The following is a 21321-nucleotide window of genomic DNA, read 5'->3' as shown; positions in this document are numbered from 1 at the left end:
CAGCCGCCATCTGACCGCAACACGTGAGAGATCTTGAACAAGAACTGTAAGGCTAAGGCAATCAGCCTCCAAAACCATAAGAGATGATCACAAATGATTGTGTTATTTTAAGCCACTAAGTTTTGGGAATAAATCATTATGCAGCAATAGATAACTGCAGTGGTTCTTTATTTCGATTAATAAAACAACATTTAGTCAGTCACAATACTTTATATTCTCAGTCATCTGTAATTCTTTCTTTTCACTCACTCCACAAATTTAATCCATTTTCTAATTCTTGCCAATTCAACCTCATAAATTTTTGCTGAGAAAATGCTCTTCTTTGTATACTCTGTTTCCCTGCCTTATGGATACCATTGTAATAATGCATATGAAAGAGGATGAGGCCTTAAACTGACATCTTCCAGGCTTCCATTTTGTCCTGATTGAATCAATCCTCATGCTTATGTTAGAGTGATCTCTTTAAAATACACATCTGACCATGTCATTTTCTTGCCTGTCACCCTCTGAGTTAAAGATAATGTCTTCTTATGCAAAGATATGCAAGACCTCATTATGCAAGGTCCTCCATAAGGTGGTTCCCAAAACTATCTTTCCAGATTTATCACTTGGCATGGCACCCCATGTCCCCAACATTCTAGCCACTTTGGCCTATTCATTTTGCCCTAAGTAAGCATCATCTATGCTTCTGTACTTCTGCCCATATCCTTCTTCTCCTTGGAAGGTCTTTATGAGTTTTTCCTGTCCTAGATTACATACCACTGTTTTGAAGGACTTTATTGGAACATTCTCTTGTCCCCCAGCAGAACTACATTTTTTTCCCTCTGCTGTAATAAAACCTTGCAATATCTCTCTCATTTTATTAGAATTATGTTTTACTAGCTGTCTCTCCTATCAAACTGAGAAACCTCTAGTACTAGAACTACATGCTAGATTTAATATTAGATACTGATGATTCTAAGAACAGCAATGTATAATATAGTTACACCATTCATTCAATCATTCATTTATTTGCTCATTCACTTATTCCTTTACCAAATATTGTTTACCAATGGCACTCTATTCCCAAGGAAAGAGGGAGCATGTAACTTTTCTAATTTGTCTTAGAGAGCTGAAAACTCAAGCCATTGTCTTTTGCTGGGAGAGCTCACAGGATATTTTGGGAACAATTTCAATAACAAAAATAAAACACATGTTTATGAAACTAAACACTGTAATAACCACTTTACATATATCATTACATTTAATCCTCATAAAGATACTTGAATGTAGATCTTATTGTTGAGTAAACTGTTAAAGACTAAATAGCTTGCCCAAGTTAACAGTAAATAGCAATGCTATATTTGGATCTAAGTCTGTTTGGTTCTCAAGTTCATTTTCTTTCCATCATAGGTCATATTTTCTTCTCCTTTTAGTATCAGTGGTCATCTCTTTCGTAATTACTGCATTGTTGGCATTTCCAGATCACCTACGTGTCCATCTACTAAAATATCTGGTGGGGAGGTGGGACACTACTAACCCTGACAGCCTTTCCACCTAACTTTCCAAATTTCAGTTCCCCCAGGTGTCTAGTGAGCTGTCCTTTATTTCTCTTCCATTCTCAGTTATTTTGAGCAGTTTAGAAGTTGAGTTTTCATGAGGCTGCACTGAGAAGTTTGATTAGTCAGGCAAAGATGGACTTGAGAGATTCTAATTAGAGACAGCCTTGTGTTCAAATAAGGCATGTGGGAGGAAAGTCACAGCTGAGTAAGTAAGGACTGTGGGTGTGGCTGTGGCATCTGCGTGTGGGTCTTTGTGCCTGTGTGGGTGTGAGAATGCAAGCACATGTGCTGTCTGCAGCAGAAGGCATCTGTGGCTGGAGTGGTTCTTGCTACCACTAGGCATTTTTATTGTCTGCCTGTCCATGTGTTCTTAGGTGCACATGTGGCTTCTCCGTGGGTGTGCCAGTCGTGTCTGTGTATGGGTTTCTCTGTGTGCGTGTGGAGGTGAGGAAGGAAGAGCTAACTTCTCGATAGCTTTTCCAGACTTCCATCAAGAGCCCAAGACTCAAAGTGAAAATGCTGTCAGATGCCTAAATGAAATTTGCTACTGATATCTTAACTAGGAGGCATGGAAAAGCCAGAAAATGGAATCAACAATCCATTACATGCCCCACTCCTCTTCTTTCTCCAGTCTTAAAAGAATCTCCTTCCTCATCTCCACCTCATCCCTTATCTGTCCAGGTGAATTATTTTTCACTCTGCTTGCATGTCATCAAACTGAATGATTGTTTCTGTGTTTCTGCCTCTAAACACTTCTGTGTTTTTGCCTCTAAAAAGGAAAGAGAAGAGCTGTGAGATCCGGAGAGGACCGGCAGGTGAGAGGACCGGCAGGTGAAATGTGTAGACGGGGGGGACACAGGAAGCCACTGCCTGCTCTGCCGTCTTGAATCATCACGTTGACTACATGCCAGGCATTGTGTTATAATATGGTCACACCACTGCCCCAATGTCCCCAAGTGATAGGCTAACAACCAAGAGGAGATAAAAGATAAAATAACAGGTAGAATTATGGTGGAACATGAAACAGATCAATCAATGAAAGCAACTATGTGAATTGTAGAATATAAGTTCTCTTTGTGCTCTATCAAAGTACAATTTGCAAAAAATTTGACCAACGTAAAAAATTTATGAAAAAAATAAAAAGAAAAAATCTATGAAAACTGTCTAATGCAGAGTTTCTACTAATACCTGAGTCAGACTTCACCCCTCTCCAAACATTGTAACTATTCTACTTTGGCTGGTGACTTTGATTTCTAAAAATGAAAAATATTTTGTTTTTACATTCTGTGGCTTTTGTATAACTAGAGGGGGTACATTTGAGAGAGAGAGAGGAGAGACAGAAGAGAGAGGACAGAAGAAGAAGAGAGGGAAGGATGTAACATGACTGAGATGTATTGATAGATTTTTATTCTTCTATTGAATGACAGCCATACAATCAGAACAGCAGTGAGATGCTTCCTCCTAAGTTGGAAAAAGGAGAAATAAGGTTTGCCATCTGTGGGAGTAGGCCTGGAGACTGTAAATAAGTGCCTGAAGTGTTTGGGAACACGAAAAGCTCCAGTTAAGGTCACCTGGGTGTAATTTCAAGCAGGCAGTTCTAGAATGTGATTTTAATTTAGTAATGGGAACCCCATTGTATTGTACTTCATATGGAGAAAGAGTTGAATGCACAGAAGACAGTTCAGTCTGGAGGAATAGAAAGGGAAACTACAACTGGGCAGTCCAGAGACAGGGAATTAGGAGACACAAATACTCAATCACTGCAGCGTATTGTGGGGCAATGATCCTTCATCCCACAGCCCCACCTCTAGCATGAGTAGGAGATTTTGTTTAAGATCATGCATATTTCCATTTGTTTTTATTTTCTGCTCACTAAGTAGCATTTTCATCATGAACTGTTCTGCTAATGAGAAGGTAGTACCCTGGATGGGAAAAATATCATTATTCTAGAACCTGGAAGGAGTATCTCTCCCAGAATAAGTGAAGGAAGGGACAGTCTAATTGGACTGATAAACTTCAATCTCCTGTGAGTTTGATTAGTTTGATTAGTCTTCCCAGGACTGATGATGGAGAGACGCTGACAAGGTAAGAGCCAGATCCAGAACTGTATCACCTGTGAGGCCCATTGGTGGATGGGAAGCTGGCCTTCCTCTGGAAAACACTCTGCTGTTAACTACATTGAATACTTAACACTGCTGGGTCATTATTTAGGAACAATACATATAGATGGGATAAAGCTTATCAGTATATGCATATTTCCAACCTTTTTCCTTCCCTGACACTAAAAAGGACTCTAGCTTGGCCTATTTAGTGCTGTTTCTTTTCCCCACTCTGCAAATCGTAGTCCTGATTTGTTTGAATGGTTTTTGAGATTTTGTGATGGAGGGTTGAGAGGAAAAGGTGGGGAGTTGGGGAGCAAAAAGACAAGATATGCTTGTGTAGGGATTTAAAGGAGATTAGTGGTGGTCTGTGAGAGAAATGGATTGAGGAGAGAAATAAGAAGTAGTCATCAAGGTCTGTGTATCAGCTTCATGGAGTTTGAGGTGACACAAGTAAAATACTTGTTATACTGAAATTATTTTAGTTGGATGAAATGGAATGCATTTTTTTTTAACCCACACATTTTCTTTCTTCCTTCCTTCCTTCCTTCTTTTCTTTCTTTCTTCCTTCCTTCCTTCCTTCCTCTCTCCCTCCCTCTCTCTCTCTTTCTTTCTTTCTTTTTTAACTTAAATTCTTTTTTAATTGAGATACAGTTGATTTAAAATATTATATTAGTTTTAGGTGTGTAACATAGTGCTACAAAATTTTTATGGCTTATACTCCATTTATAATTATTATAAAATATTGGCTATATTCCCTGTGCTGTACAATATATCCTTGGTCTTATCTATCTTATACATAGTAGTTTACATCTCTTAATCCCCTACTCCTATCTTGTCCATCACTCCTTCCCTCTCCCACTGGTAACCACTAGTTTGTTTTTTTCTATGTCTGTGAGTCTGCTTTTTTCTTGATATATTCACTAGTTATTTTTTAGATTCAACATATAAGTGATAACATACAGTATTTGTCTTTCTCTCTCCGACTTATTTCACTTAGCATAATATCCTCCAGGTCCATCCCTGTCATTACAAATGGCAAAATTTCATTCTTTCTTTATGACTGAGTAGTATTCCATTGTGTATATATACCACATCTTCTTTATCCAGTTGTCTGTTGATGGACACTTAGGTTGCTTCCATATCTTGGCAATTGTGAATAATGCTGCTATGAACATTGGGGTGCATGTATCACTTTGAATTAGTGTTTTCATTTTCTTTGGATATATGCCCAGGAGTGGGATTGCTGAATCATATGATAGTTCTATTTCTAGTTTTCTGAGGAACCTTCATACTGTTCTCCATAGCGGCTGTACCAATTTACATTCCCAGCAACAGTGTATGAGGGTTCCCCTTTCTCCACATTCTCACCAGCATTTATTATTTGTGGTCTTTTCGGTGATAGCCATTCTGACGGGTGTGAGGTGATATTTCATTGTGGTTTTGATTTGCGTTTCTCTGATGATGAGTGATGTTGAACATCTTTTCATGTTGGAATGCATTCTTTTAAATTCAACATCTATAAGGATGAAAACAACTGAAATACAGCTTTAGAAAGATTTCACATAAATTTTATTGCTTACTATCCTAAATTATTTTCCCTAGAATTTGTTAATTAATTTGATTTTCAAGCCCAGAGAACGATCAATCATGAGCTATTAACCCACCCTCTCTCACAGCTTAAGGTACCACATGTTAAACCATTTTTTCTCCAGAGCTCCAGACCATATATCCAGCTACCAACTGATCATTTTCACTGAGATATCCCTTTAGCATCGCAGGTTGAAATGAGCTCACCATTGTACTTTTCAAACCTTCTTCTCCTTCAGTATTTCTTTTCTCAGTGAATGGTACTCTTTTATGCCTAGATTTCTGAACCAGACCCATGGAATCTATCTTGACTCTTCCCTCTCTGTTATCAACCTCCCAATTTCTCTATTATAATTCCTAAATATATCTAAAATTTGCCCACTCCATCTCCATCTCACTGACACAGCCTTGGATCAGACCACCATTGTGTCTCACCTGGGTAACTGAAAGAGCTTCCTAGTGATTTTCTCTGTCTCCAGGCCTTCCCTGACCCAGACCTCTAGATGAAAATAATGTGATGATTTACTTCTGTTACTGTTTGGACTATACATTTCCTTTACAGTTCTCTTTAATTATTAGTCTTGAGGTTTTTTTAATTTGCTTTGTATGCAAGTGTTTTATATTGATCATATTCTAGAGTTTTTCCAAATACTACATCTTAATAGCTATACTACTTAATTCTCCCCATATTAAAAAAAAAAAAGTGATAAATCAATGCTATTCTTTTTTCCCCCACAGAGACCATCCTCAGAGAATTTTTGTCTAACTGCCTGAACTACTTAGACCTAACACCTGGGGCTTCCTTTTATGTCTTCCTGCATTAGATATACAATTGGCTGGATCCCATGTCTTCCTCTTTCTTGGTTTATTCCTGAAAGTGATAGCCTATGAGAGGGCGAACATGGGAGACAATTCTGTAGGTTTTTTTTTTTTTTTAACATCTTTATTGGAGTATAATTGCCTTACAATGTTGTGTTAGTTTCTGCTGTACAACAAAGTGAATCAGCTATATGTATACATATATATCCCCATATCCCCTCCCTCTTGCGTCTCACTCCCACCCTCCCTATCTCACCCCTCTAAGTGGTCACAAAGCACTGAGCTGATCTACTTGTGTGATGTAGCTGCTTCCCACTAGCTATCTATTTTACATTTGGTAGTGTATATATGTCAATGCTACTCTCTCACTTCGTCCCAGCTTACCCTTCACCCTTCCCATGTCCTCAAGTCCATTCTCTACGTCTGCATCTTTATTCCTGTCCTGCCCCTAGGTTTCTCAGAACCATTTTTTTTTAAAGGAATTCCTTTATATTTTTTATTATTTATTTATTTATTTATTTATTTATTTATTTATTTTTGGCTGTGTTGGGTCTTCGTTTCTGTGCAAGGGCTTTCTCTAGTTGCGGCAAGCGGGAGCCACTCTTCATCGCGGTGCACGGGCCTCTCACTATCGCGACCTCTCTTGTTGCGGGGCACAGGCTCCAGACACGCAGGCCCAGTAGTTGTGGCTCACGAGCCTAGTTGCTCCACGGCATGTGGGATCTTCCCAGACAAGTGCTCGAACCCGTGTCCCCTGCATTGGCAGGCAGATTCTCAACCACTGCGCCATCAGGGAAGCCCTCAGAACCATATTTTTTTTTAGATTCGATATATATGTGTTAGCATATGGTATTTGTTTTGCTCTTTCTGACTTACTTCACTCTGTATGACAGACTCTAGGTCCAACCACCTCACTACAAATAACTCAGTTTCCTTTCTTTTTATGGCTGATAATATTCCATTGTATATATGTGCCACATCTTCTTTATCCATTCATCTGTCAGTGGACACCTAGGTTGCTTCTATGTCCTGGCTATTGTAAATAGTGCTGCAATGAACATTGTGGTACATGACTGTTTTTGAATTATGGTTTTCTCAGGGTATATGCCCAGTAGTGGGATTGCTGGGTCATATGGTAGTTCTATTTTTGTTTTTTTAAGGGACCTCCATACTGTTCTCCATATTGGCTGTATCAATTTACATTCCCACCTACAGTGCAAGAGGGTTCCCTTTTCCCCACACCCTCTCCAGAATTTATTGTTTGTAAATTTTTTGATGATGGCCATTCTGACTGGTGTGAGGTGATACCTCATTGTAGTTTTGATTTGTATTTCTCTAATGATTAGTGACGTTGAGCATTCTTTCATGTGTTTGTTGGCAAGCTGGTTATCTTCTTTGGAGAAATGTCTGTTTAGGTCTTCTGCCCATTTTTGGATTGGGTTGTTTGTTTTTTTATATTGAGCTGCATGAACTGCTTGTACATTTTGGAGATTAATCCTTTGTCAGTTGCTTTGTTTGCAAATATTTTCTCCCATTCTGAGGGCTGTCTTTTCGTCTTGTTTATGGTTTCCTTTGCTGTGCAAAAGCTTTTAAGTTTCATTAGGCCCCATTTGTTTATTTTTGTTTTTTTTTCCATTTCTCTAGGAGCTGGGTCAAAAAGGATCTTGCTGTGATTTATGTCATAGAGTGTTCTGCCTATGTTTTCCTCTAAGAGTTTGATAGTGTCTGGCCTTACATTTAGGTCTTTAATCCATTTTGAGTTTACTTTTGTGTATGGTGTTAGGGAGTGTTCTAATTTCATTCTTTTACATGTAGCTGTCCAGTTTTCCCAGCACCACTTATTGAAGAAGCTGTCTTTTCTCCATTGTATATTCTTGTCTCCTTTATCAAAGATAAGGTGACCATATGTGCGTGGGCTTATCTCTGGGTTTTCTATCCTGTTCCATTGATCTATATTTCTGTTTTTGTGCCAGTACCATACTGTCTTGATTACTGTGGCTTTGTAGTATAGTCTTAAGCCTAGGAACCTGAATCCTCCAGCTCCGTTTTTCTTTCTCAAGATTGCTTTGGCTATTCGGGGTCTTTTGTGTTTCCATACAAATTGTGAAATTTTTTGTTCTAGTTCTGTGAAAAATGCCATTGATAGTCTGATAGGGATTGCAATCAATCTGTAGATTGCTTTGGGTAGTATAGTCATTTTCACAATGTTGATTCTTCCAATCCAAGAACATGGTATATCTCTCCATCTGTTTGTATCATCTTTAATTTCTTTCACAGTGTCTTATAGTTTTCTGCATACAGGTCTTTTGTCTCCTTAGGTAGGTTTATTCCTAGGTATTTTATTCTTTTTGTTGCAGTGGTAAATGGGAGTGTTTCCTTCATTTCTCTTTCAGATTTTTCATCCTTAGTGTATAGGAATGCAAGAGATTTCTGTGCATTCATTTTGTATCCTGCTACTTTACCAAATTCATTGATTAGCTCCAGTAGTTTTCTGGTAGCATCTTTAGGATTCTCTATGTATAGTAACATGTCATCTGCAAACAGTGACAGTTTTACTTCTTCTTTTACAATTTGGATTCCTTTTATTTCTTTTTCTTCTCTGATTGCTGTGGCTAACACTTCCAAAACTATGTTGAATAATAGTGCTGAGAGTAGGCAACCTTGTCTTGTTCCTGATCTTAGTGGAAATCATTTCAGTTTTTCACCATTGAGAACGATGTTGGCTGTGGGTTTGTCATATATGGCCTTGAGGTAAGTTCCCTCTATGCCTACTTTCTGGAGTGTTTTTATCATAAGTGGGTGTTGAATTTTGTCAAAAGCTTTTTCTGCATCTATTGAGATTATCATATGGTTTTTTTCCCTCAATTTAATATGGTGTATCACGTTTATTGATTTGCATATATTGAAGGATCCTTACATTCCTGGTATAAACCCCACTTGTTCATGGTGTATGATCCTTTTAATGTGCTGTTGGATTCTGTTTGCTAGTAGTTTGTTGAGGATTTTTGCGTCGATGTTCATCAGTGATATTGGCCTGTAGTTTTCTTCCTTTGTGACATCTTTGTCTGGTTTTAGTATCAGGGTGATGGTGGCCTCGTAGAATGAGATTGGGAGTGTTCCTCCCTCTGCTGTATTTTGGAAGAGTTTGAGAAGGATAGGTGTTAGCTCTTCTCTAAATGTTTGCTAGAATTCTCCTGTGAAGCCCTCTGGTCTTGGGCTTTTGTTTGTTGGAAGATTTTTAATCACAGTTTCAATTTCAGTGCTTGTGACTGGTCTGTTTATATTTTCTATTTCTTCCTGGTTCAGTCTCAGAAGGTTGTGCTTTTCTAAGAATTTGTCCATTTCTTCCAGGTTGTCCATTTTACTGACATATAGTTCCTTGTAGTAATCCCTCGTGATTCTTTGTATTTCTGCAGTGTCAGTTGTTACTTCTCCTTTTTCATTTCTAATTCTGTTGATTTGAGTCTTCTCTCTTTTTTTCTTTATGAGTCTGGCTAATGGTTTATCAATTTTGTTTATCTTCTCAAAGGACCAGCTTTTAGTTTTGTTGATCTTTGCTATTGCTTTCTTCATTTCTTTTTTCATTTATTTCTGATCTGATCTGTATGATTTCTTTCTTTCTGCTAACTTTTGGGGGATTTTTGTTCTTCTTTCTCTAATTGCTTAAGTAAAAGGTTAGGTTGTTTATTTAAGATTTTTCTTGTTTCTTGAGGTAAGATTGTATTGCTATAAACTTCCTTCTTAGAGCTGCTTTTACTGCATCCTATAGGTTTTGGGTCATCATGTTTTCATTGTCATTTGTTTCTAGGTATTTTTTTATTTCCTCTTTGATTTCTTCAGTGATCTCTTGGTTATTTAGTAGTGTATTGTTTAGCCTCCATTTGTTTGTATTTTTTACAGTTTTTTTCCTGTAGTTGATATCTAGTTTCATAGTGTGGTGGTTGGAAAAGATACTTCATACAGTTTGAATTTTCTTAAATATACTGAGGCTGATTTGTGACCCAAGGTATGATCTATCCTGGAGAATGTTCCATGAGCACTTGAGGAGAAAGTGTCTTCTGTTGTTTTTGGATGGAATGTCTTATAAATACCAATTAAGTCCATCTTGTTTAATGTGTCATTTAACGCTTGTGTTTCCTTATTTATATTCATTTTGGATGGTTTTTCCACTGGCGAAAGTGGGATGTTAAAGACCCCTAGTATTATTGTGTTACTGTTGATTTCCCCTCTTATGGCTGTTAACATTTGCCTTATGTATTAAGGTGCTCCTATTTTGGGTGCATAAATATTTACAATTGTTATATCTTCTTCTTGGATTGATCCCTTGATCATTATGTAGTGTCCTTCTTTGTCTCTTGTAATAGTCTTTATTTTAAAGTCTATTTTGCCTGATATGAGAATTGCTACTCCAGCTTTCTTTTGATTTCCATTTGTATGGAATATCTTTTTCCATCCCCTCACTTTCAGTCTGTATATGTCCCTAGGTCTGAAGTTGGTCTCTTGTAGACAGCATATATATGGGTCTTGTTTTTGTATCCATTCAGCCAGTCTATGTCTTTTGGCTGGAGCATTTAATCCATTTACATTTAAGGTAATTATCAATATGTATGTTCCTTAATTGTTTTGAGTTTGTTTTTATAGGTCTTTTCCTTCTCTGTGTTTCCTGCCTAGGGAAGTTCCTTTAGCATTTGTTGTCAAGCTCTTTTTATAGTGCTGAATTCTCTTAACTTTTGCTTGTCTGAAAAGGTTTTAATTTCTCCATCAAATCTGAATGAGATCCTTGCTGGGTAGAGTAATCTTGGTTGTACATTTTTCCCTTTCATCACTTTAAATATTTCCTGCCACTCCCTTCTGGCTTGCAGAGTTTCTGCTGAAACATCCGCTTTTAACCTTATGCAGATTCCCTTGTATGTTATTTGTTGCTTTTCCCTTGCTGCTTTTAATATTTTTTCTTTGCATTTAATTTTTGATAGTTTGATTAGTATGTGTCTTGGCATGTTTCTCCTTGGATTTATCCTGTGTGGGACTCTCTGTGCTTCCTGGACTTGATTGATGGCTTCCTTTCCCATTTTAGGGACGTTTTCGACTATAATCTCTTCAAATATTTTCTCAGACCCTTTCTGTTTCTCTTCTTCTTCTGGGACCCTTATAATTCGAATGTTGGTGCATTTAATGCTGTCTCAGAGGTCTCTGAGACTGTCCTCAATTCTTTTCATTCTTTTTTCTTTATTCTGCTCTGTGGTATTTATTTCCACTATTTTATCTTCCAGGTCACTTATCTGTTCTTCTGCCTCAGTTATTCTGCTATTGATTCCTTCTAGAGAATTTTTAATTTCATTTATTGTGTTGTTCATCATTGCTTGTTTGCTCTATAGTTCTTCTTGGTCCTTGTTAAATGTTTCTTGTATTTTCTCCATTATATTTCCAACATTTTGGATCATCTTTACTATCATTACTCTGAATTCTTTTTCAGATAGACTGCCTATTTCCTCTACATTTGTTTGGTCTGGTAGGTCCCTACCTTTCTCCTTCATCTGCTTCATATTTCTGTGTCTTATCATTTTGTTTAACTTACTGTGTTTGGGGTCACCTTTTCACAGACTGCAGGTCCGTAGTTCCAGTTGTTTTTGGTGTCTGCTGCCAGTGGGTGAGGTTGGTTCAGTGGCTTGTGTAGGCTTCCTGGTAGAGGGGACTGATGCCTGTCCTCTGGTGGGAGGGGCTGGATCTTTTCTTTCTGGTGGGCAGGGTCGAGTCTGCTGGTGTTTTTTGGGGTGCCTGTGAACTTAGTATGATTTTAAACAGCCTCTCTGCTAATGGGTGGTGTTGTGTTCCTGTGTTGCTAGTTGTTTGGCAAGGGGCGTCCAGCCCTGGAGCTTGCTGGCTGTTGGGTGGAGCTGGGTCTTAGCATTGAGACAGAGATCTCTGGGAGAGCTCTTGCCAATTGATATTATGTGGGGCTGGTAGGTCTCTGGTGTTTCAATGTCCTGAACTCGGCTCTCCCACCTCAGAGCCTCAGGCCTGACACCAGGCCAGAGCACCAAGACCCTGTCAGCCACACGTCTCTGGGAATTCAGGCAAAGTCGGCAGGAATCAGCTCCAAATAGTAAGACCTCCAGCTTACTAACCAAGTGGAAATGCTTCCAATTCTGCAGTCTTTTCCTGTCTTAAAATATATTAATTCTAATCTCAAATTGATTGATAGTTTTGGGTATAAAATTCTAGGCTGAGTTATTCCCAAAAGCCAAGACATGGAAATAGTCTAAATGTCCATTGATGGATAAATGTATAAATAAAATGTGGTATATACACAATGGAATATTATTCAGTCATAAAAAGAAGGAAATTCTGTTTTTGTGAGAACATGGATGGACCTTGAGGGCACTTTGCTAAGTGAAACAAGTCAGACAGAGAAAAAAAATTCTTCATGCTCTTTTATACAGAATCTAAAACAGCTGTACTCATAAAAATAGACAGTAGAAAAGTTGTTGCCAGGGGCTGGGGGTTGGGGGAAATAGGGAGATGTTGATCAAAATGTATAAACTCCCAGCTACAAGATGGATAAGTTCTGGGGATCTAATGTATAGCATGGTGGCTATAATTAACAATACTGTATTATATACTTGAAAGTTTTTAGGAGAGTAGATTTTAAACGTTATCACCACACACACACACACACACACACACACACACACACACACACACACACACACACACAAAGGTAATTATGTGAGGAAATGGAGATGTTAACTAACCTTATTGTGGTAACCATTTTGCTATATATATGTATCAAATCATGAAAAAATAAATAAATTAATTTAAAAAATCCTGGGCTGAAAACAAATGATCATTGAACTTTAAAATATTGTTCTCTAGCATATGCTTTTACTGACAAGAAGTCTGCTTTTCTCCCTGGAGGCTATTTTCCCCCAGCTTTACTGAGATATAATTGACATATAATATTGTGTAAGTTAAGGTGTACACAGTGTTGATTCCAGGTATATATTGCAAACTTATTACCACCATAGTGTTAGCTAATAAAGCCTTCAGGTACAGACTTCCCTGGAGGTTTTTATGATCTGCTCTTATTATTTTTTTATGTTTTAATTTTTTTACAATGATTTTCCTAAGTGTGATTCTTATTTACATCACTTGGCATTTGGTAGAATTACCCATTTTAAATTCACCCTCCAATTTGGAAAAAAATTTTTTTTCTTGCTTTGTTGTTCTGATTATTTCTCCTCTCTATTCTCTCTTCTCAATACTCTTATCCTTTGGATTTGGATCTTCTGTATTCATCTCTTAAGTCTCTTATCTTTTCCCATGTTTTCCCTTCCTTTATCTTTTCTTCCAAGTTCTAGGGAACAAACTAGATGATATGTTCCTATCCTTCTATTGAAGTTCTATTCTGGAAACTTGATTTTTAACTCAATCTGATACTCTCTCACGTCACATGTGAATGAAACTAAAGGCTCTGTTACAACCCTGGACTTCTTTCCAAACTGCTCCTGTCATGCATTTTCTACTTGGCTCCTGCTTGCTTGGATTTCCCTCTGATTTGCAGTCCTATTTCTCACCTTTGCTTTTGGCACAGGAAATTCCTAAACAATATTTTGTAAGCTGCTCTGAGACCTCTCTTTAGAGCCCATAGGGTCTTGGCACCATATGTGCTTCTAAGAGCACTGCTACTCTCAGACCCATTTATGGTCAGCTGATCATTTGTGTTAAGGTGACTCCTTTTATAGAGTAGAGAACAATTTGTAAATTAAATCATCTCTCTTAACTTTTCTTTTGCCATAGTTACAAAATTCCTTGAGTCAGGTTTGATGAAATGAGTAGGCACTTCTATTACATGAGGTAAAAACAGTAAGAAAAAGTAACAGATTTCATGGCCACTGTCTTTCAGACCCTGGGTCAATGATGTGTGGCTTACAAAGCAGGCAGTTGTTCACAATGCAGTAAACTGCCACAGAGGGCTACTGTCTCTGAGCATAAATTTGGGTGATTCATTTCTATTCCAGGCTGAATCAAAATAATGATAATGAAATTGATGATATGAACTGCATGAGAGAAATGAGCTGCATTTTGTGTTATAGACGTATTTTGTAGGTGAGAAAGCAGAACTCAGGGACGTCTTGCCAGAGGTTCATATCTAGTAAATGTCATAGCTTTGCATGTCCCTTCCTCTCTACATCTCCTTATACTCTCTGCTGCCTGAATTAACCTCCCTTCTTTGAAATAGCTAATGACTATTTCAAAGCCATTAGCAGTAGAGCATGGTGGTTAAGACCCTGAGCTCTAAAGTCAGACAGTTATGAATTTGAAATCCTGCTCCATCACTTAGAGACCTTGATTCACGTTAGTGACCTGTTCTATCTCTGTGGCCTTAGAAAGTGACTGTGCCCATCTAGATCCACTTTCTACCCTCTCCACCTTTCTCTCTTCCCCAGTAGTCTGACCTGAGCATATTTATCCACAGGCTTAGGACTCCTGATTGGTTTTTAGCTAAGTAGAGCATGGGAAGAGAATGAAGATGGATTACTTATCCCCCCTCATCCTCCCTTGCATTTCCCATAGGCCGGCTGCATCCCTCTGTAGAAGGGGATCCTGTCAGATAGACCTCCTGACTTGGCTCTCCTTCTGGCTTCTGGTAATCATTCTCTCCTTCTCCAGGGTTAGGATTAGTAATGGTCCCAACATTACTAGCATCAGGGTACTGCATTATTCCTTATGATTTCCTTACACTCTGCCTATACTTTGGCAAATAGGGTTTTTATTAAAACCTCCTCCAATTAATTAACCTATTTTTGAGTGCTCCATCTGTTTCCTGCCAGGACCCCACAGATATATCTATGGCCCTCAACTTTTTATGTAAAATGAGTATAAGAATATTATTCACCTTATGGATTTGTTGTGAGGATTAAAGGAGACAGTGGCCCTAAAGCATCAAGCATAATATACAGAAAGTACTTGATACGTTTTAGCTATTACTATTAATTTTAACAATGTCATTCCGTTTAGGTTAAGGTCAAAGTTCACCTATTATTGACTATACTTTCAAGTTCAGTGTTTCTAATATTTATGCATACTGGGTTTTTCCCACTTTCTTTTCTCTTTTCTCTCATGCTTTGTTCCTTCAACTAACTAATATGCTTCTTAAAAGATAACTAGTAGGTTAATGCTAAAGAATCATTTATTAATAAACAGGCTGAAAGAGATTCTGGTTTAAATATAGGTATGAGTTCCTATTGCTAATACAGCAGTCATGGACAAAAAAAAGTAAAAATAAAAATACGTGTCTATTGTGGGTGGTAAACTGAAACCTGCCCACAGGTTTCAGGTAAGAACTTAGTGAGTGAATTAATATATTCTCTGTATATGGAGGTAAGAACAGAAAATCTCTTTACAAATAGAATAAATCTAAACCTGCTTAGAACTGTGACGTTCTGGCAGGAGTTAGTAAGATGAACTGGTTGACCTTAGCTTTCCTAATCTTTCATTCTATGATTGATCTTGACAGAAAGAGAAAGTCGCAGAGAAGCTGTCCAGAGGCAGACCAGTCATCAGTACCTAATACCATGAAGTTTTAGTCTTTGTTCATCTAAATACAGAGCATTGCTTTGTACAAAGAAGAATGGAAAAACATCTCGGGAACAGATGTAAGAAAGCATTCTTTTCCTTTTTAGCAAAAATGTGGTTACCGTAGGCCACCACAGTCAGGACCAGAGGACACCATGCTGGCTAACGGAAACCAGATGCTCTGGTAAAGGAAGGCATGGATAAATATGAATTATTTTCAGCTGAATGACCTTCAATTATCTCCCTTAATGTTGAGCCCCAGTCCTCTGCCATAATCTTCCTTTGGTTACCTAACGAAGAGAACAACAAAGGCGCTCCATGATAGAGTGATTTATGGAGGACATGTACAAGGGCCATCTATGGTATGTGAGAAAGGGAGGGAGAGAGAGCTGGAGAGCAAGAGAGAGAGATTGAGAATTAGTTCAAGATCAAAAATAAAAACCCAGGAAATACAGTTTTGTGGGTAGAGTCCTGGCTAGGAGCCAAGAGTCCGGGGTTCCAGTCCTTATTTTGGTACTGATTCATTGTGACATATTGGACCACTTCAAATTATATTTATTATGAATCTAATCTCTTAGCCTCAGAATACCAAGATTTCCCACCATTGCAAAATGGGGCTGATATTTGTAGATTTCCTAATTTCCAGGAATGCTATGAGACTTGATAGTCATTTTCCTTCACACTAGCTCTACAATCCCAGGGTTGTTTCCTTTATCTCTATATGGGACTGTATGCTATCCTAGGCCCATAGTTAAACATCTTGAAGATGTCAAGCTTGAATAGTCATTTTCCTTTTCCCAAACGGAACGTGTTCTTAACCAACTTCCCTTTACCAAACCACTTTTTCGTCACAATGGCTATATCTTAATAACTATTACATCCTTTTTTTTTTTTTTTTAAAGGAGGTGGTGGGGGTGGTGTGGTGGCAGGAACTCTTCGTAGTAAGAAAATTGTTCATGGGAAATGTAATCTTTTAGGGAAGATTTACTTCTAGACTTACCCCATCTCTTTCTTTGAATTTTGCTAAATTTTTCTCAGCAATTTCAACACCCACAAGAACATCTCCACCTACATATCTTACCAAATGCAGACAAAGTTAAATTCATCTTGTTTCTTTTTTTTTGACTCTCCTCGACTCTGTCTCTCTCTTTTCTTCCACTTTAATTTCTCTTTTTCTGATCTATTTCTCTTAACAGATCCATGATTTTTCTAGAAATCCAGGTTTGGTAGAGTCTCTTCCTCTCCCTTATTAAGTTTACTGATTCTGGTATAATCACTATCAAGAAATCAGAGAAGGTTTATTTTATGGTCCTTGACTGAGGCCTAAGGCTAAGAGGAGCTCTGGGAAATGAATAACAAAGACCAGATCCCATCCACTTTAACTTTCTCAACAAATATCTCTCTTATCAGTTTTCCTCCTCTGCCTCCTAGATAATCATTTTCTCCCTCTGGATATTTCTTAAAAAGCACGCAAATGTGTTATAATTATTTCTTCCATTTAAAAAACTGTCCCCCCCACCCCCGCAAGAGAAACAAAAATAAAAACTTAAAACTACTCTATGAGTTCCCTAGGGCTGCTATAACAAAATGCCACAGACTGGGTGGTTTAAACACCAGAAATTTATTTTCTCACAATTCTGGAGTCTAGAAGTCCAAGATCAGGGAGTTAGGTTTGGTTTTTCCTGAGGTCTGTCTCCTTGGCTGGCAGATGGCTACCAGCTCGCTGTGGTCTTCACATGGTCTTCCCTCTGTGTGCGTGTATCCCTAATGTCAATCTCTGTGTGTCCTAATCTCCCCTTCTTATAAGGATACTAGGCATATTATATTAGGGCCCACCCTAACTGCCACATTTTAACTGAATTACCTCTTTAAGGGCCCTATCTCCAAGTGTAGTTGCATTCTGAGATACTGAGGGTTAAGGCTTCAACATATGAACTTTGCAGGGACACAATTCAGTCTACAACAGAAACCAAGAGCAACAAAAATTCTAAGAACCAGTTTTTACCCCACTTCCTTCTACTACTACCACCTGATTTCTTGCTCCCCTTTTCAGAAAATCTTCTCAAAAGAATTGTGTATACTTGCTGTCTCCAGCCTTTCCTCTCCCATTCTCTCAACGCCACTCCATTCAGTTTTTTGCTTTCACCAGTCCACTGAAACTACTGTGGTCAGGGTCACTCACAACGTTGATGATAAATCCAGTGGTCACTCTCAGCGCTCATTTTACTTGATAGAGCACCAACAGCTGACACTGCTGATGGACCCTCTTTCTTGATACCCTCTACTCATTTGGCTTCCAGAACACACACTCTCTTGGTTTTCCTCCTGCCTTCCTGGTTATGCTCTCTCAATCTCTTTTGGTGGTTCCTCCTCTTTCACCAGAACTATTAATGTTGTAACAGCCCAGATTCTCCTCTTTATCAACATTTATCCCCTTGGTGAACTTATCCAGTTTCACACTTTTAAATACCATCATTATGCTAGATTCCCAAGTTTATATCTCTAGCCCTCTGTCCAGAATTTTAAATGCCTATGTATCATTTCCATATGTATATAATATGTACAAAATTGAACTCCCAAGCCTGTCCCGTATGTTACCTCCTTCACCTCAATTTTTGGCAGCTCTATCTTTCTGGTTGCTGGGATCAACCATATTGAGTCATCCTTGACTCCTCTCTTCTCACATTCCATATTTTATTCACCGTGAAATCCTGTTGGCCCTACTAACAAACGTATTTAGAATCAGACCACTTCTTGCTACCTCTGTTACTACTAATCTGTGCCCAGACATGATCTTACCTCACTTGGATTACTGTAATTGCCTCCAAAATAGTCTCCCTGATTCCATACTTGACTCCCTAAAATCTATGCTCAGTAAAGCAGCCAGAGTGATGCTTTCAAAATGCAAGTCAAAAAAAAAAAAAAAAATGCAAGTCAGATCCAGTCAGTCCTAGACCTAGAACCCTCCAATGACTCCACATGTCACTCACTGGAAAAGCCAGTCTTTATATGGCCTAGAGACCCTTCATGTTCTGCCCTCTCTTATATCTTTGATCTTATCTTTTAGTCTTCACCCCCTCACTTGCTGCGTCACTCACACTGGTCTCATTTTTTTTCTAGAACACAACAAGAACATTCCTGCCTCAAGGCTTTTGAGCTAGTGGGTTCATCTGGAGCATTCTTCTTCCAGATACTCACATAGATAACTCACTCCTTTCCCTCAAGCCTTTGCTCGTTATGTCCTTTTCATCAGGCTTGCCCTGACCGCCTTTTAAAAATTGTAAATTGCCTCAAACCCAACTCCACCCTTGTGATCCCTCTGACTTTATTCTATTTTTATCTATTTAATTACTTATCTATTCAGTAGAACTTATCACTTTCTAATGTAATACATAATTCGCTCAATTATTATGTTTAATATTTTCATGTTTTTATCCTCTATAATGTCAGCTCCAGGAGGGTAGTGATTTTTTTTATCTGTTCACAAAGCACTTAGACTAGGTCCTGGCAAATGTAGTTATTCAATAAATACATGCTGAAAGAATAAATGGGTGATTTGGGAAAAATTAGCTCTAGAGGAGAAAATTCTTTAAGCTGAGTTCTCACATCATCGAGAGGATATTATATTTCTATGATCTGTGTCACTAACTTGGTGGATCAACAAAGACCCTCATGGGCTCTTTAGGACCTGGGAAAAAAGTTTTTAAAAAATAATTGAAAAAAAGAATATGAAAAAGAATATATACATGTATAACTGAATCACTTTGCCCTACAGCAGAAATTAACACAACATTGTAAATCAACTATACTTCAATAAAATATTTTAAAAAATGAAGACCTGGAAAGACCACCTTGAAGACAAAACTTTCAAGGAAAGCTTGGAATCACCTCAGCAAAACGCCACACTTGCCTGAAGCCTCTTGTCAGTATAACCCTCACTCTAACGGACCACAGTCCTAAAGTCTGCCTCACATTCTCTGACGTTTTCCTCTACTATCTTCCTCCATCTATGGTGAGAAACTATAGGTGACTTAACCATGAAAGTCATTGGTCATCTTGATTCTGCCTGTTTGTTCACTCCTGACACTAAAGGTCCTGCAGGTGTCATTCCCTAACTCACTTCCAATTCATGCTAGCCTCCCATCCAGGTCTTTGATGACACATTTTACCATATTGACTAAAACAGGCAGCAATATTTGTCACATTTAATAGTATCATGACATTTTAGCAGTCACCTCCTTCTGGAAGATGTTTATTCAGTTTTATACTGGTCCAAATTCATCTCCCAGCCCCGGTCTTCTTCCTCTAACTTACTCTTTGTATTGTTTTAGGTTAAGCTTTTGAAAATACAGCTCTGATTTCATCAGACCTTGAATAGCTCCCAAAGACTGCTGAATAAATTCCAAATCCCTTTGCTTGCTGTTCAAGGCTGTCTATAATCCAACCAGAGTCCACCTTATCAGCCCCATTTTTCACTATGTCCCTATGCATACCTTAAACCTTAGACAAAATGGAACACTTGATACTCATTGAACAGATCTAGTAGATTTCCTGCTTTCATGCCTTTCTCATATTGTTAATTCCACTTAGAGTGCCCTTTCTCCCTTTACACCATCTGAATTGCTTCTATCAGACTGAGTTTGAATATCATCTACTTTATAAAATTACCCCAAAACATCCTTCAATGAAGAGATATTTCCTTTCACTGAACTCCCACAACGCTTTATCTGAACCTCTCTTTTGGCAATGATCACTTCTGCTTTCCGTTATATTTATATGTATAGCTGTCCTTATTTTCTCTCTGCCCACTCACTTACCCACACTGCCCCTAGACTGAGAGTTTCTCCCTCACCAGGGTGGATTTTATTATCCTGGTGTCTTCTACAGTTCTTAGCTCCTTGCCTAGCACCTCAGAGTCACAGTTATGAATCTGTTGAATAGATGTTGAATAAGTTTCCAATTTTCTCTATCAGGTTGTGTAACTCTGTACTGCCTCCTTTATCCTCCTGTATCCCTTCGCTCTTATGACACCCTACTCTTCTACCATCTGTTTTATTTTCCTCTCTGGTTCTTTTTGGCTTTGACTTCATTTTAGATCTCATGCTTTAAGCTATCCAGTGAAGTATGTATGTAAATTAGTAAAGGCCTCAAACCATTTCCTCATGTGTACACTCACCAAATTAGTTAATGTATATTTAATGCAGAAATACATATTCTGTTTATAGCCCTAATCTTTGTATTGTGTGTCATACAGTTTAAAAGTGGGCCAATATTTATTTTCTCATACAATTGTGAAGGTCCAACTGGAAATTCTTAAAGAACAGAAGGTGTTCTGATTTTTTTTTTTTTTTTTTGGTGATCAGAAGTACTAAAAACCAAACACCTTGAATGATCCATGCTGGTCATATTTTCAAATATCCTCTCCTGGTGTAAGAACATGTGACAAAGTTTTGGCTTCAGATATTATGGTTGCTGTGGTAAACAGTTTATATGCTTAGATCCCTTCTTGTTCTTGGGTACTGGGGGTCCTGAGTGAGAGGAGGAAAGGTTTCATATCACCAGAAAGAGTGAAAAAAACAGTAATTGGCTTTGCTGGCATACATTCATTTTTGGCAGGCTTTTCTTTCCACTTGGAGGAAAGTAACTGTCTGAGAAATGACTAACCAACTAGCATTTATTGAGCATCTACTCTGTAT

The 21321-nt window shown here is 38.1% G+C and overlaps 1 protein-coding gene across 9 annotated transcripts in view; it reads left to right on the top strand.

The window, feature by feature from the left end:
• The window catches only part of LOC309634446 (uncharacterized protein), a 284447-nt gene that overhangs the window by 131809 nt on the left and 131317 nt on the right, over positions 1-21321 (top strand). For 2 of the 9 annotated variants that reach the window (XR_014248109.1, XR_014248112.1), the window contains 2 exons: positions 2319-2356; positions 15567-15705. The exons of 4 other annotated variants lie outside the window; for them this stretch is intronic. Coding sequence is in view for 1 of the 5 variants with exons in the window: in XM_082404524.1 (XP_082260650.1) it covers positions 2126-2222; positions 2319-2356 (135 nt within the window). In the remaining 4 variants the exon portion in view is untranslated. Of the gene's footprint in view, positions 1-2015; positions 2223-2318; positions 2357-15566; positions 15706-21321 lie in introns of all 9 variants that reach the window. 3 more of the 9 variants (XM_082404524.1, XR_014248108.1, XR_014248111.1) reach the window with 3 other exon arrangements.

Source organism: Balaenoptera borealis (genome assembly GCF_965194805.1).
Source record: "Balaenoptera borealis genome assembly, chromosome: 1".
Lineage (NCBI taxonomy): Eukaryota > Metazoa > Chordata > Mammalia > Artiodactyla > Balaenopteridae > Balaenoptera > Balaenoptera borealis.
The sequence above is the reverse complement of the archived record's forward strand: the minus strand, read 5'-3'. Positions and strand labels throughout refer to the sequence as shown.